At 38.6% G+C, this 17,332-nt stretch overlaps 1 protein-coding gene across 1 annotated transcript in view; it reads left to right on the top strand.

Annotated features, from left to right (window-relative positions):
- The first annotated feature begins 1,509 nt into the window (after positions 1-1,509).
- Positions 1,510-17,332, top strand: part of LOC106092769 (glutamate receptor 2) — a 29,685-nt gene continuing 13,862 nt past the window's right edge. Inside the window, exons 1-3 of the mRNA XM_059370634.1 lie at positions 1,510-1,591; positions 10,435-11,212; positions 12,596-12,935. Coding sequence (XP_059226617.1) covers positions 10,769-11,212; positions 12,596-12,935 — 784 coding nt within the window. The 5' untranslated portion in view covers positions 1,510-1,591; positions 10,435-10,768. The remainder of the gene's footprint in view (positions 1,592-10,434; positions 11,213-12,595; positions 12,936-17,332) is intronic.

Here is a 17,332-nt window from a genome sequence, read left to right as displayed (position 1 = left end):
ACATGATCTTCCAGATGGCAATAGCAGGATTCCGCAGCTGTACTGTACGTCTGTACATAGTAAAGTCAAAAATTCCATTAAGGAATAGGGGATACTTCTCTCATATCAAAGAGTGCAGTCCGATTAAATTTAAGCTTAATGATAAGGGGCCTCCTTGTTATGCCACATAGCGACACCACATGGTAGAGAAACTTGAACATGGCAGGATACCTTACAAATGTAGCCAGCATTAGTAAGGGGATAACCACCTCTGAATATGTTTTTGATGTTCACGTCAGGATTTTAACTCAGACGTTCGGCGGACATACTTACCTCTGCGACACGGTGGCCTCCACCTGGTATAGCTCCCATATAAACCGATCTGCCTATTTGACTTCTCCTTACACGACTTACTACTTCCAACAACAGTGCCAGGTATGGTCCAAATCGGTCTATAACTTGATATAGCACCCATATAAACCGATCTCCCAATTTGACATCTTGTTCGATTTACCTAAAATTTTGCACATTATGTTCTGCTATGACTTCCAACAACTGTGCCAAGTACGGTCTAAATCAGTTTATAACCTGATATAGCTCCCATATAAACCGATATCCCAAGATATTGCTCTCATATATATGTTCGTCCGATTTTGAGAAAAATAGCAATAAAGTGCTAAATTGCCAACCGATTCTCACGAAATTTGGCGGGAAGGATTTTCTTATGATTCTCGACATTACTGGTGAATTTCATTGAAATCGCTTCTGATTTAGATAATGCTCTCATATATACATCTCGCCTGATTTTAACTTCTAGACTCACAGCAAGTGTATTTATTGACCAATCTTGCCAAAACATTGCAGAACGCTTTCCTAGATGACTACCACAATATCTGAGAAGTTTGCACGCAATCAATTCACAATTAAATATAGCTCCCACATATATGTTTGTCAGATTTTGGCTAATTTGCATTAATGTTGTCATTTGTCAACCGTAGTTGTTACAGTTTGAACATATTTGCTCGAAATTTGAAACGGATTGTTACATAACCCAAACATCCGCCGAGGTCCATCAAAATTGCTTCAAAATTGGATTAACTCCCACATTGTACTTATAGGGTATGTGTAGGGTATTATGCAGTCGGCACCGCCCGACTTTTGCCCTTCCTTACTGGTTTTTTATTTACAATAATTTTTATTTTTTCAAACTTTTTGTATTTTGATATTTTAATTTTATTATTTTTTATTTCAAATCTCTTTTTTGATATTTTGCTCTTTTGTTGCCCTTTGCTGTTGTCTGCTACTGGGGCGGTACTTGTTGTCCTGTCATCTAACACATGCAGTCAATTCTGTCATTGTTCAGTTGACATGGCTCTATGCCCGTGTCTCCCCACCCCCGTGCCTTTGATTCACATGACAATATCCATAATAACTATGGACAAATACTCCGGGGTAAACTGCTGGGATTTTGACTTAGTATTGGCCATACAGACTGACTTAAGTCGTTGTCGTTTAAATCAACATTTGATTAGTTGCTTCATAACTTTATACACTAACGGTCGTTAGAATAGAAGTAATTCGGCCAAACTGAAAATCTAGAGCCGATACCACGGTATGGTATTGATCGATTTTGTATATTATAAATCGGTGTGAGATTGAAGATAGTGAAAAAATTATATTATAGTAAAATGATAATGAAAATAAAATATGTATAAATTTTTATTAAAATTAAGGAAATTCACTACAACATTAAAACAGTTACTAGTGCCTACCCATTCTTTCTTTTATTTCAACGATGAATTACCGCCGGCACGCCATAAGGTTGTAATAATGCTTACGTAGAACGAAATATGACAGGATTGAAATATATATCAGTGGTTATAATATATATGTGGTCATAAATAAAGTTTATATGAATATTAGTAAAATAAATCGGGCTTTACTTATAAACGTCAACAGAACGGTATGGTCCACAGAAGATAGTCTCATTGTCAAGGAAAGACATTCAATCGTATGTTTTTTTTACATTGACAATACCTTCAACAAGTTCAAAGATCAGTATTTTTAGCGACATCTTAAAGAGTGCTCACCGCTCTACGACGTAATGCGGCCAAAACAGCATTTTTTAGAGGGAAAGTAATTGTATTAACGATGGCTCCTGTTTCCTAGGCAGTAAAAAATGTTACCTATTATTGAGAGTGCAAAATACCTGGACTAAGAAAAATCCAAAAAAATATAATTTTCACAAAATTTTCCATACGAGTATAATTAAAATTTGTTTTTGCGCTTCTTTTTGTTTTAGTCACAAAATTATTTCGTTTGTTGTTCAATTTACGTCCAGCTTAAGCTGCTATTACAAGACAAGACTTACCATATGAAATTTCAACAAGTAAAAACGATCTAAGTACGTTCAGGTCGAATCTTACTTACCCTCCACCATGGATCGCATTTGTCAAGTTCTTTGAATGACTTTTTCAAATATATATGAGCTATATGTTATTATATATAAGTTATTGACCGATATGGACCGTAGTTGTCATAGCTTAGAAGTCATAGAAAAATACCGCCCCCAAAATGTCAGGCAAATCGAGTAAAAATTGCGCCCTCCAGAGGGTCAGAAAGTCAAATTGGCAGATCGGTTTATATGGCGAGAAAAGAAGATTATGGATTTTGACCATACTTGGCACGGTTGTCGCAAGTCATACCAAAAGGACAAATATGCAAAATTTCAGCCAAATTGGATAATAATTGCACGCTCTAGAGACTCTTGAAGTCAAAACGAGAGATCTGTATGTATGGCGACCATATAAGGTTATGGACTGATTTTGACCATAATTGGCACGGTTGTCGCAAGTCATACCCAAACGACATATGCAATATTTCAGCCAAATTGGATATGAAAATGCACCCTCTAAAGGCTCAAGAAGTCAAAACGGAAGATCGGTTTGAATTGCGCCCTCTAGAAGCTCAGGAAGTCAAGACCCAATATCGGTTTATATGGCAGCTATATCAAAACATGAACCGATTTGGCTCATTTACAATCCTAACCGACCTCCACTAATAAGAAACATTTGTGCAAAATATCAAGCGCCTAGCTTTACTCCTTCGAAAGTTAATGTGTTTTCGACAGACAGACAGACGGACGGACAGGCGGACGGGCATGGGTAAGTCGACTTAAATTGCCAGCTATATCAGGTTATGGACCGATTTAGACTATACCTGACACAGTTGCTGGAAGTCATACCAAAACGACATTTACAAAATTTTAGCCAAACTGGATAAATATTGCGCCCTCTAGAGGCTCAAGAAGTGAAATCAGGAGATCGGTACTTGACACAGGTGTTGAAAGTCATACCAAAATTACATGTGCAAAATTTCATACAAATCGAAAAAGAATTGTACTCTCTAGAAGCTCAAGAAGTCAAGACCCAAGATCGGTTTATATAGCAGCTACATCAAAACATGTCCCGATTTGGTTCATTAAAAATCCCAACCGACTTACATTTATAACAAGAATTTGTGCAAAATTTCAAGCGCCTAGCTTAATTTCTTCGAAAGTTAGCGTGCTTTCGACAGATAGTCGGATAGACGCACATTGTTAAATCGATTTAAAATCTCAATGCTTTGCTGGGTGTCAGATGATCATTTCGATGAGTTACAAATGACTAAATAAGTATACCGTCCGCCTAGGGTGGAAGGTATAAAAAAGTTTTAAAGGAAATTTTTTTTTGGAAATTTTAGATTCTAAAGCTATTTACTTTTCATAGAAAAGAACAATTTGCACAAAGTTTCCTTCTATGTACTCGTTGAATGTTGTAACCTTTCCAACTGTGTAAAAAAAGTTTCAATTGGTTCATAAAAAGTCTAACAATTCTAGGAATACCGACGATACCTTGACTAAAATTTTCAAAATTTTCTTTCTTGTTGTAAGTCCAATAACTTATAAACCCTTAAAGATATGCTAGACATTTTATCATGCTTTTTGTAGGGTTCTACGATCTCTTTCTCTTAAAAGAAGCCGATTGACCCATAAATAACTGTTTGGCAAGCAGTTCAAAATTGGAAATGCTCGAGGTGACCAAAGTTCAAGCCGCATGGATCAGCCTCTGGACCTACTAGGACCCCTCAACATTTACTTTGTATAAGTTTGGTATCCATATCTCCACTGTTCAAAAGTTCCAGAATTATTTTTAAGATTTTTCGGTTATATTCATTTTATCATGACGTTTGCAACACATCAAAATATTTATGTCTGACCCTAAAAAGAATATATATTCTTGATCGTCGTAAAATTTAAAGACAAAAGACAAGTTTAATCTCAATGAAAAGGTGCCTCCTTTTTGTAGCGACACCCCACAAATGTTGCCAGCATTAGGATAAGAAAACCACCTCTGAAATTGTTTTCTGATGGTCTCCCCAGGATTCGAACCTAGTCGTTCAGCATCATAGTCGGACATGCTAACCTCTGCGATACGGTAGCCTTATTATTTCGAGAAGCCTGTTCTGAAAACTTGAGATTTGTGCATCATAGAATTTAAAGAGACTTAGGACTGCGGTAGCATTTTTTCGCTAGCACTAGTCAGGTGCCGTTTAAGCCACGTATTCATAACTTAAATTAAAATTACTAGTCTTCTTTTTATTGGACGGATGGATTATTATGGCAATCGAGCAAACAAAAAATATTGCAGTCAGTTAGGTTTGTATAGACTTTGGGATATTGTCCTATTGTATTTCTAAAGCACTCTCCCTGATGATGTGGGGCGAAAGTGCTTCACAACCTTTTTTTATTTAGAGCATGACAATTTTAATTCTCATAATAAAAAAATCAGGTTCTTAAATTCTAACAAAATGTAGCATTAATTAAAATCACGGAAAAAAATTCAAAGGAAAAGGAAATGTGTTATGTCTCTTGTCTTATAGGAACTACGTGTCATACTATGCATTTCAAAAATGTTATATTATAAAACAGTGATTTTATGCTCTCAAATCTTAATATGTTAAAGTAGCCCTCAGGAGGTAAAGAAGTTAAAAATCTATAATTGCGTTGATCAAAACAAAAGAAAAAAAACAAGTAAATAGGCGTTAAGTTCGGCCGGGCCGAACTTTGGATACCCACCACCTCGGGAATATACGTAAACCACCTTTCATCAAAATCCGGTGAAAATTGTATACCTGAATTTCGGCGACATCGGATAATAAATGCACCTTTAATGGGCCCAAAACCTTAAAAAGAGAGATCGGTCTATATGACAGCAATATCCAAATCTTAACCGATCTGTGCCATATTGCAGAATTATGTCGAGGGGCTTAACTTAACTCACTGTTCCAAATTTCGGCGACATCGGACAATAAATGAGCATTTTAATGGGCCCAAAACCTGAAATCGAGAAATCGATCGAGAAATCGGTCTATATGGCAGCTACATCCAAAATTGGTCCGATCTGCACCAAATTGATGAGGGATATCAAAGGGCTTAACACAATTTACTGTCCCAAATTTCAGCAAAATCGGATAATAAACGTGGCTTTCATGGGCCTAAGACCTCAAATCTGAGGATCGGTCTATATGGCAGCTATATGCAAATCTGGACCGATCTGGGCCAAATTGACGAAGAATGTCGAAGGGCCTAACACAACTCCCTGTCCCAAATTTCAGAAAAATCGGATAATAAATGTGGCTTTTATGGGACTAAGACCCTAAATCGCAGGATCGGTCTATATGGCAGCTATATCCAAATCTGAACCGATCAGAGCCAAATTGACGAAGGGTGTCGAGGGGCCTAACACAACTCACTGTCCCAAATTTCAGCAAAATCGGATAATAAATGTGGCTTTTATGGGCCTAAGACCCTAAATCGGAGGATCGGTCTATATGGCAGCTATATCCAAATCTAAACTGATCTGAACCAAATTGACGAAGGATATTGGGGGGTCTAACATAACTCAATGTCCCGAATTTCATCAAAATCGGATAATAAATGTGGCTTTTATGGGCCTAAGACCCGAAATCGGAGGATCGGTCTATATGGCAGCTATATCCAAATCTGAACCGATCTGAACAAAATTGACGAAGGATGTCGATGGGCCTTACACAATTCACTGCCCCGAATTTCATCAAAATCGGATAATAAATGTGGTTTTTATGGGCCTAGGGCCCTAAATCGGCGGATCGGTCTATATGGCAGCTATATCCAAATCTGAACCGATCAGAGCCAAATTGACGAGGGGTGTCGAGGGGCCTAACACAACTCACTGTCCAAAATTTCAGCAAAATCGGATAATAAATGTGGCTTTTATGGGCCTAAGACCCTAAATCGGCGGATCGGTCTATATGGGGGCTATATGAAGATATAGTCCGATATTGCCCATCTTCGAACTTAACCTGCTTATGAACGAAAAAAGAAGCTGTGCAAAATTTCAGCTCAATATCTCTATTTTTAAAGACTGTAGCGTGATTTCAACAGACAGACGGACAGACGGACGGACATGTCTAGATCGTCTTAGATTTTTACGCTGATCAAGAATATATATACTTTATAGGGTCGGAAATGGATATTTCGATGTGTTGCAAACGGAATGACAAAATGAATATACCCCCATCCTTCGGTGGTGGGTATAAAAATCTAGAGACATGATATGCGAAGAAAAAAATAATTGTAGGTGACAGACATACAGAAAAAAAAACAAAGCTGAACTTATTGTGGATGCTAGACATAAAACAAAATATTGCAGATTAGGTTAGGTTGAAAAAGAGGGTGCAGATATTAATCGCCCCATGCCACTATGGACATACACCTAAGCCAGTAATCGGGTTGTTGTGCGCTCTAAATACAAAAAAGTAACCTTGAAAAAGAAAATCTAAGTTAGGAATTCCGTGCTACTTACAAAATCCTTAATTGTTTTCCATGCCACTCCCCTAAGTTGATTCATGTTTGGTATAGTGTCCCCACGTAAGTGCCGGTGTCTATTAGACGCGAAAGCCTGGCAATGGCAAAGGAAATGCTCCACCGTCTCATCATATACATGCTATTACTTGCCGCAACGATTTTACATAAGTGAGCTCGTAGTCCTTTGTGTCCCGTCATGATACCAATAGCTATACTGACCTCCTTCTTACTTCCTTTCAGTAATAGCCTCGCCTTCTCACGATCTGGGTCTCCCCATAGGACTTTCGCTGTTCTACCGACCGTTTTGCTGTTCCGCAGGGTTGCATGCGCCCAAACAAATTATAGGCAGTGTGCAGTGCTTACTTGCTGCACATCGAAAAGTGTGCATGGAAAATAGAAGGAGACACTTCTGTTTTCCCTGTTCTTTTTATACCCACCACCGAAGGATGAGGGTATATTCATTTTGTCATTCCGTTTGCAACACATCGAAATATCCATTTCCGACCCTATAAAGTATATATATTCTTGATCAGCGTAAAAATCTAAGACGATCTAGCCATGTCCGTCCGTCTGTCTGTTGAAATCACGCTACAGTCTTTAAAAATAGAGATATTGAGCCGAAATTTTGCACAGATCCTTTTTTTGTTCATAAGCAGGTTAAGTTCGAAGTTCGATCCGCCGATTTAGGGTCTTAGGCCCATAAAAGCCACATTTATTATCCGATTTTGTTGAAATTTGGGACAGTGAGTTGTGTTAGGCCCTTCGACATCCTTTGTCAATTTGGCTCAGATCGGTCCAGATTTGGATATAGCTGCCATATAGATCGATCCTCCGATTTAGGGTCTAAGGCCCATAAAAGCCACATTTATGGTCCGATTTCGCTGAAATTTGGGACAGTGAGTTGTCTTAGGCCCTTTGACATGTTTCTTTAATTTGGTTCAGATCGGTTCAGATTTGGATATAGCTGCCATATAGACCGATCCTCCGGTTTAGGGTCTTAGGCCCACAAAAGCCACATTTATTATCCGATTTTGATGAAATTCGGGGCAGTGAATTGTGTGAGGCCCATCGACATCCTTCGTTAGTATGGCTCAGATCGGTCCAGATTTGGATATAGCTGCCATATAGATCGATCCTCCGATTTATGGTGTAAGGCCCATAATAGCCACATTCATTATCCGGTTTGCCTGAAATTTGGGACAGTGAGATGTGTTAGGCCCTTTGACATATTTTTTCAATTTGGTCCAAATTTGGATATAGCTGCCATATAGACCGATTTCTTGATTTATGGTTTTGGGTCCATAAAATGCTCATTTATTGCCCGATGTCCCCGAAATTTGGAACAGTGAGTTAAGTTAAGCCCCTTGACATACTTCTGCAATATCGCACAGATCGGTCCAGATTTGGATATAGCTGCCATATAGACCGATATCTAGGTTTCAGGTTTTGGGGCCATAAAATTCTCATTCATTGTCCGATGTCGCTGAAATTTGATACAGTGAGTTTGGTTAGGCTCTTCGACGTCCTTCTTCAATTTTGCCCAGATCGGTTCAGATTTGAATATAGCTGCCATATAGACCGATATCTGGATTTAAGGTTTAGGGCCCATAAAAGAGGCATTTACTGTCCGATTTCGCCGAAATTTGGGACAGTGCTTAGTGTTAGGCTCTTCGCCATGTTTATGCAACTTGGCCCAAATCGGTCCAGATTTGGATATAGCTGCCATGTAGACCGATATCTCGATTTAAAGTCTTGGCCCCATAAAAGGCGCATTTATAATCCGATTTCTCTGAAATTTGACACAGCGACTTGTGTTCGGCTTTTCGACATCCGTGTCGTATATAGGTCAGATCGGTATGAGGTATATGAGTATAAGGTATGAAATTTTCACCGAATTTTGATGAAAGGTGGTTTACATATATACCCGAGGTGATGGGTATCCAAAGTTCGGCCCGGCCGAACTTAACGCCTTTTTACTTGTTTTACACTTTTTTTCTAAAGCAAGCTAAAAGTAACAGCTGATAACTGACAGAAGAAGAATGTAATTACAGAGTCACAAGCTGTGAAAAAATTTGTCAACGCCGACTATTTGAAAAATCCGCAATTACTTTTTGGGCTACCCAATAGCTGTCATATATACAGATCTGCGGAAAAAGGGTCTGAAGACCATAAAAGCTTTATTTATTACCCGATTTCGTTGAAATTTGAATCAAAGGGTTATCTTAAGCCTCCTGATATCTGACCTAAATATGGATCAAATCGGACTATATTTAGGTACAACTGCCATATTTCCTGATAAAGGGTCTAAAGCCCATAAACGCTTTATTTTTTAACCGATTTCGCTAAAATTTGAAATATTGGGTAGTTTTATGCCTCCTAACATATATGGATCAAATCGGATTATATTTAGGTATAGCTGCCATATAGACCGATCTCCAGATAAAGAGTTTAAAGCCTATAAAAGCTTTATTTTTTAACCGATTTCACTGAAATTTTAAACAGTAAGTTGTTTTACGCCTCCTAACATAGAACCCAAATATGCTTCAGATCGAACTATATTTACATATAGCTGTCATAGAGACAGATCTGCCGATAAAGGGTCTGAAACCCATAAAAGCTTTATTTATTACCCGATTTCACTGAAATTTGAAACAGAGGGTTATCTTAAGCCTCCTGATATCTGACCTAAATATGGATCAAATCGGACTATATTTAGGTACAGCTGCCATATTTCCTGATAAAGGGTCTAAAGCCCATAAAAGCTTTATATTTTAACCGATTTCGCTAAAATTTGAAATATTGGGTAGTTTTACGCCTCCTAACATAAGACCCAAATGTGGTTCAGATCGGACTAATTTAGGTATAGCTGCCATATAGACCAATCTGCTGATAAAGGGTATGAAACTTATAAAAGCTCCGATCATCCGATTCCGCTGAAATTTGAAACAGTAAAAAGTCTTAGGCCACCCGCTATCCGCCCCAAATATAGTAGAGATCGGACTGTATTTAGATATAGCTGTTATATGTGCCGATAAAGGCACATCGGTCTAGGTCGGACAAAGCAGGTCTCGGTCAAAAGTAGAATATCCTCGAAACCATTAGATATATTATGATCCTCAAGAGGATTTTTGAGCAATATACAGAAAAAAAAACTTTTGGAAATCGGACCACAAGCGAAGATTTGGCAGCTCCAACAAATTTTCGAAATGGCTATAACCTCAGGTCTATTCATTCCAATTTTAAGAGAGATATCTCCACCAGTTCTCATATGGCATTTTTTGTTTTACTTGTTTTCTTTTTCCTACTGTGCGTTGGTGAATATTAATTTAAAGCCTACAGACAATGATACATACGTTAATCATTAAAAATGTTCTTCAATTGCTGTTTTAATTTTTACATTCTATTTCAAAATGTATTGTTAGGGACACGAGTGAAATTCTCAAAACATTTGTTTCAGCGGATTTCATGAGAATCGATGTAAATAAAATGCGTGCTATAGCCAATATAATTGACATTTTGCTAACATGACATAGTTTCCACATACGTTTTTTCTTCAATTTCATTTGCAGTTGGAACAAGTTCACCAGCCCATTGGGACATTGCATGCCACAAGTTGCATGCTAAACACACATCATTATGCTTAGACGCAAGGGCAAAAAGAAAGAGTGGCCTACAATTTCAATAAACCATTTAAACTATTGGACACGCAAATTGTCACATTTTCCCATCTGTGAGAACAAAGGAAGCGACACACAAACAAAAAAGCAATCGCACTAAATATTAACATCTCACGCATTCAACTAACAATAGCAGGTACACGCTCACTCAACAACACTCAAAACACACACAGGAAACGGAACTAACTAGGAAGTTGGGTTAATTCGGGAAATTTTCTAAAGTAAAATGGCTACTGGGATTGAATTAATATTGGCCACAGCCCTATGTTTGACATGTGCCAATGATACTACCACCCTGTATCCTGATGGCTTACTTCTACTGGATGATAATTATGAAGTGGTCACCGAAGCTCCCAACTTTGATACTTCGTTGGATGATGCCCCTGCAGAAACGCGCAACACCATCATGGAGAAGCGAGAGAAATTACAAAAATTACAAGATTGGATAAAGGGTCGTCATTTACGTATTGGTACTTTGGAGGATTATCCCTTGAGTTATACGGAAATGGGCCCCGACGGCAAAAAACAGGGCAAAGGGGTATCGTTTATTCTATTGGATTTCCTAATGGAAAAATTCAATTTTACATATGAAGTTGTGGTGCCTTCGGGAAATATCATTGGCTCGAGATCGGATTTTGAGGGGAGTTTGATACAAATGCTAAATGCAACGGTAAGTAGATGTGAGAACTTTTAAGATTTTTTAGATTTATACCCACCGCCATAGGACAGGGGAAATAATCATTTTGTCATTCCATTTGAAACACATCGATATATCCATTTCCGATTCTGGATCGTCATCCGACCCAAATATGATTCTGACGATTAAGGTCTGAAACCCATAAAAGTCATGATCGTCATGACATTTTAAGTTGATGTAGCCATGTCCGTCCGTCAGTCTGTCCGTCCGTCTGTCTGTAGAAAGCACGCTAACTTTCGGAGGAGCGAAACTAGCCGCTAGAAATTTTGCACAAATACTTCTTATTAGTGTAAGTTGGTTGGGATTGTAAATGGGCTATATCGGTCCATGTTTTGATATAGCTGCCATATAAACAGATCTTGGGCCTTGACTTTTTGAGCTTCTAGAGGGCGCAATTTTTAGCCGACACATATTTTTTTAGTATGACATCCAACAACTGTGCTAATTTTGGTTGACATCATTTCATAACCTGGTATAGCTGTCATATAAACCGATCTGGGGTCTTGACTTCTGGAGCCTCTAGAGGGCGCAATTCCCATCCGATTTAGCTGTAATTTTGCATGACGTGTTTCGTTATGACTTCCAACAACTATGCTTACATAGTTCAAATCGGTCCATAATCGGCCATAGCTCGATCCCATAGCCATATAAATCGATCTTGAATTCTTGAGCCACTGGACTGCGCAATTCTTATCCGATTTGGCTGAAATTTAGCATGACGTGTTTTGTTACGACCTCCAACAACTGTGCTAAGTATGGTTGAAATCGGTCTATAACCTGATAGAGCTGCCCTATAAACTGATCTGGGGTTTTGACTTTTTGATTTGGCTGAAATTTTGCATGACATGTTTCGTTATGACTTCCAACAATTATGGCAAATATGGTTCAAATCTGTTCATAACCTGATATACTGCCATATAAACCGATCTGGAATCATGACTTCTTCAGTCTCTAAGGGGCGCAATTATTTTCCGATTTTGTACAACGACTTCTCCCATGACCGTCAATATACGTTTCAAATATCGTCTGAATCGGTTATAGGCTGATAAACTAATCTCTCTATTTTACTTTTTGCTCCCTAAATTGCGCAAATTCCTATTCGATTTAGCTAAAAATTTATACAATGACTTCTGCTATGGTCTCTATCATTCAATTCAATTCAATATCAAGTTATGGTCCGAACCGGATATATATATAGCTCCAATAGCACAGCAATTTTTTTCTTTTATCCTTTGTTTGCCTAAAAAGAGATGCCAGGAAAAGAACTCGACAAATGCGATCCATGGTGGAGGGCATACAAGATTCGGCCCGGCCGAACTTAGCACGCTTTTACTTGTTTTCTTTATCTTATTTTAGGAAGTTGATATGGCAGCTGCCTTTATACCTTTGCTATCCGAACAACGTTCGTTTATCTTCTATTCGGCCACAACATTGGATGAAGGTGAATGGATTATGGTAATGCAACGTCCGAGGGAATCTGCTTCGGGCTCCGGCCTATTGGCACCCTTTGAATTTTGGGTTTGGATACTTATTTTGGTGTCCCTGCTGGCCGTAGGACCCATCATATATTTCTTGATTATCTTACGCATCAAACTCACTGGAGATAAGACCCAAAAACCGTATTCTTTGGGTCATTGTGCTTGGTTTGTGTATGGTGCTCTAATGAAACAGGGTAGTGTGCTGTCACCAATTGCGGGTAAGTAAAAAGATTTTTTTTGTTGAAAACTAAGAATGACTTTGCTGCAGTTTCAGTGGAAAGGTAAAAAATAAATTATGAAAAAAGCAGATCATCAGGCTTTATCATACATTTTGATTGGATTCCGAAAGAGAGATTTAAACATACCCTGAGGGAATATTTCAGTTGACCCGATAATTTTATTAACTCTATTTTAATTTTCATAACAAATATTCTATTCTAAAAAATGTTAAAGTCCTCTTGTTATTGGGTTGCCCAAAAAGTAATTGCGGATTTTTAATGTAGTCGGCGTTGACAAATTTTTCACAGCTTGTGACTCTGTAATTGCATTCTTTCTTCTGTCAGTTATCAGCTGTTACTTTTAGCTTGCTTTAGAAAAAAAGTGTAAATAAAGTATATTTGATTAAAGTTCATTCTAAGTTTTATTACAAATGCATTTAATTTCTTTTAAAAAATCCGCAATTACTTTTTGGGCAACCCATATTTATTTAAGGCTAGTTGCAATTAATTTCAAGAATTAATCAGGGTCCCCCCCAATCCCCCCTCTTCTTCTGGTTTTGCGTCTCTTTTTTTTTAATTTTATTAATCCAAGAGGTTAAAGTAGGGAGAATCTTTAGATTTTTTATATTATACTTTTTTTAGTTTGTCTGTTTGCGCTTTCTTTCCGTGACTTTTCGAACATTTTCCAGCTCGAGATCGTATTCAATGCTTTCTATTCAAAGAATAGCGTATCAAAGAACTTATACAATTTAGGCAAGTGTGTGCAGTTTTTAAAACATTTTGACTGGCATGGTGAATCGTGATTTCTGATATGCCATGTATTGTATCTTCATCAACACCTTTGTCAAATTGATTAAGGTGCTCTACATACCCAACTACTTTTGAGTACGGTGTATGGCACGTTTATGTTTAAAAATAGCGCTCAATGAATCCTCTAACTCTCCTTAGCGCAGTAAGAGAGAAGAAAGCCTTACTTTCCACTATTCCTATACAAACTAATTTGGTTAAGTTGTTAAGCTTTAACACCTTCAGATGTTTTGCAAAAGAAAATTTGTTTATTGCATTTCTCCCAACCGGTTACATTGATTTTTGCTAACATTGAATATAAATACCAAAGCAACACTGTAGTTGGCGCTTATGTTGTCCGTATCTCCTTTTAGATTCATCGTTCTGTTGTATTCGTAGGATCTCTATTGTGAATCGTTTTCGTTCTTTAGTTTCTTTGTTCAATATCCGTATGTTTATACCCTCCACCATAGGATGGGGGTATACTAATTTCGTCATTTTGCTTGAAACACCTCAAAATATGCATCTGAGACCCCATAAGGTATATATATTCTAGATCGTCATGTCATTTTAAGTCGATCTAGCCACGTCCATCCGTCCGTCTGTCTGTCGAAAGCACGCTACTTTTCGAATGAGTAAAGCTAGCCGTTTGAATTTTTGCACAAATACTTTTTATTAGTGTAGGTCGGTTGGTATTGTAAATGGGCCAAAGCGGTCCATGTTTTGATGTAGCTGCCATATAAACCGATCTTGAGTCTTGACTTCTAGAGCCCCTAGAGGGCGCAATTCTCATCCTATTTGGCAGAAATTTCGTACAACGGCTTCCCTCATGACCTTCAATATACGTGTCTAATATGGTCTGAATCGATCTATGCTTCTTGAGCCCCTACAAAGCGCAATTCGTATCCGTATGAACTGAAATATTACACAATGACTTCTACAATGTTCAGCATTCATTTATGGTCTGAATCGGACTATAACCAATAGCTCCAATAGCACAACAGTTCTTAATCAGTATTCTTTGCGCAGAGATACTGCCCAGTCTAAGACTCCATAAGGTATATATATTCCTAATCGTCATAGCATTTTAAGTCGATCTAGCCATGTCCGTCCGTCTGTCTGTTGAAAGCACGCTAACTTTCGAAGGAGTAAAGTTAGCCGCTTGAAGTTTTGCACAAATACTTGTTATTAGTTTAGGTCGGTTGGGATTGTAAATGGGTTATATCGGTTCATATTTTGATATAGCTGCAATATAAACCGATCTTGGATCTTCTTGAGCCACCAGAGGGCAGAATTCTTATCCGTTTTGGCTGAAATTTTGCATATTATGACTTCCAACAACTGTGTTGAGTATGGTTGAAATCCGGATATAGCTGTCATATAAACCTATCTGGGGTCTTGACTTCTTGAGTTCTGAAATTTTGCACGACGTGTTTTGGTGTGACTTTAAATAACTGTGCGAAATATGGTTCAAATCGATCCATATCCTGATATAGCTGCACTATAAACCGATCTTGAATCTTGTCTTCTTGAGCCACTAGAGGGCGTAATTATTGTCCGATTTGGCTGAAATTTTGTACAACGGCTTTTCCCATGACCTTAAACATACGTGTTAAATATTGTCCGAATCGGTCTATAAGCCGATACAGCTCCCATATAAACCGATCTCTATATTTTACTTCTTGAGCCCCTTAAGGGCGCAATTTTTACTCGATTTGGCTGAAATTTTACACAATGACTTCTACTATGATCTCCAACATTCAAATCATCATTCATAGAATAGCATTCCTAGGGCCTCGATCTTTCGCGCTCATTCTAAAATTTCTAACACCAAGTTTCGGGTTGTCTCCCACCACTTGATCCTTCCATCGGGCTTTTGATCTTCCCGGTTTGCGTGTACCACCGTGTTTGCCTTCAAAAGACTTCTTTGCTGGAGCTTCTTCACCCATTCTGACAACATGACCTAGCCAACGCAGCCGTTGTATTTTGACGTGTGTAACTATGCTATCGTCGACATACAGCTCGTGGCTAAAACGACGCCTATATTCTCCATTAACGCAAACTGGTCCATATATTTAACGAAGACTCTTTCTCTCAAATACTCAAAGCACTGCCTCATCTGCTTTCACAAGAACCCATGCTTCAGAACCATATAACAGCATGGGTAGTATAAGTGTCTTGTATAGTCTGTCGAGAGGTGGCCTTGTTTCTAAAATGCTTACTTGTTCCAAAGTAGCATCTGTTTGCCAGTATTATTCTTCGCTTTATCTCAAAACTGGTGTCATTCGATTTGGTTACGGTAGTGCCGAGCTAGATAAAGTTACTGACTATCTCAAAGTTGTGGTTTCCAACTTTCACCATTTTCTTGTGTTTTGGGAGTTGAAACCATCCATTTCGTTTTATCTCCATTTACTACCGACCCATTTTGACAGACTCTCTTTCGATTTTTTCAAAGGCTGCAATTACTACTTGCAGTGACCGACCTATGATGTCGATGTGTTCTCTCGTGATAAGTGTGCCATATCTATTCACATCTGCATCTTGTATTATTTTCTCCAGCAGGATATTAAAGAGATTACACGATACGATTTCTCCTTGTCTGAAACCTCGTTTGGTATTAAATGGTTCGGAGAGATTCTTTCCTATTTTTACTGAGGAACGCGTATCAGCAAGTGTCGTCCTGCAGAGTCTTATTAATTTCGCAGGGATACCAAACTCAGACATGGCTTGAAATACCTTTGAACGTAAAGAGTATCGAAAGCGGCTTTGTAGTCAGCAAAGAGATGTCCTTCTGGGTCTTTTACAGGATTTGGTGCAGTTTGAATATCTGGTCCAGGGTGGATATACAAGGTCTAAAGCCGGATTGATAGGGCCCAATTATCTCATTGACTTTCGGGTTTAATCTTTCACACAGTACGCTCGAGAGTATCTTGTATGCGATGGGGAGGAGACTTATTCCTCTGTCGTTGGCACATTCCGTCTTGTCTCCTTTCTTGTGTACGAGACATAGTATGCTGAGATTCCAATCATCGGGTATGTATTCTTCTGGCCAGACTGTGCAGTTAAGCTGATGCATACGGCTTATTAGCGTGTCGCCTCCGGTCTTAAATAGTTCAGCGGGTAACCCGTCGCCTCCTGCTGCCTTGTTGTTCTTTAGTCGGGTCACTGCCACTTCGATCTCATTCTGGCTAGGTGGTAAACATTCTATACCATTATCATTGATTGGTTCTGTGGTATCCTCTTCGCCGCCAACGTCAGACAATGTTCTTTCCATATCCTCAGCATACTATCTGTGTCAGTTACCAGATTTCCTTCCTTGTCTCTGCAGGAGGATGTGCCAAAGCCATCGGTTTGATGTTTAATTCTTTGGTACAATTTCCAGACCTCCTTCTGACTCCTGTACATCTCAATTCGCTCACACTCACGTCTTTCCATTTCCTTTTTCTTTCTGCGGAATAGACGTTTCTCCTCTCTCCTTTTCTCCCGATACCTCTCCTTCATCAGGCGCGTTGCTACTGATTGCAGGGTTGCTCTATAAGCAGCATTTTTGGCTTTAGTAGCATCGCGTACCATGGGTCTCTTGGAGGAGGCTTCCGGTACCCAAGTACGGA

Source organism: Stomoxys calcitrans, chromosome 1 (genome assembly GCF_963082655.1).
Source record: "Stomoxys calcitrans chromosome 1, idStoCalc2.1, whole genome shotgun sequence".
In the NCBI taxonomy this organism is placed as follows: Eukaryota; Metazoa; Arthropoda; class Insecta; order Diptera; family Muscidae; genus Stomoxys; species Stomoxys calcitrans.
The sequence above is the reverse complement of the archived record's forward strand: the minus strand, read 5'-3'. Positions and strand labels throughout refer to the sequence as shown.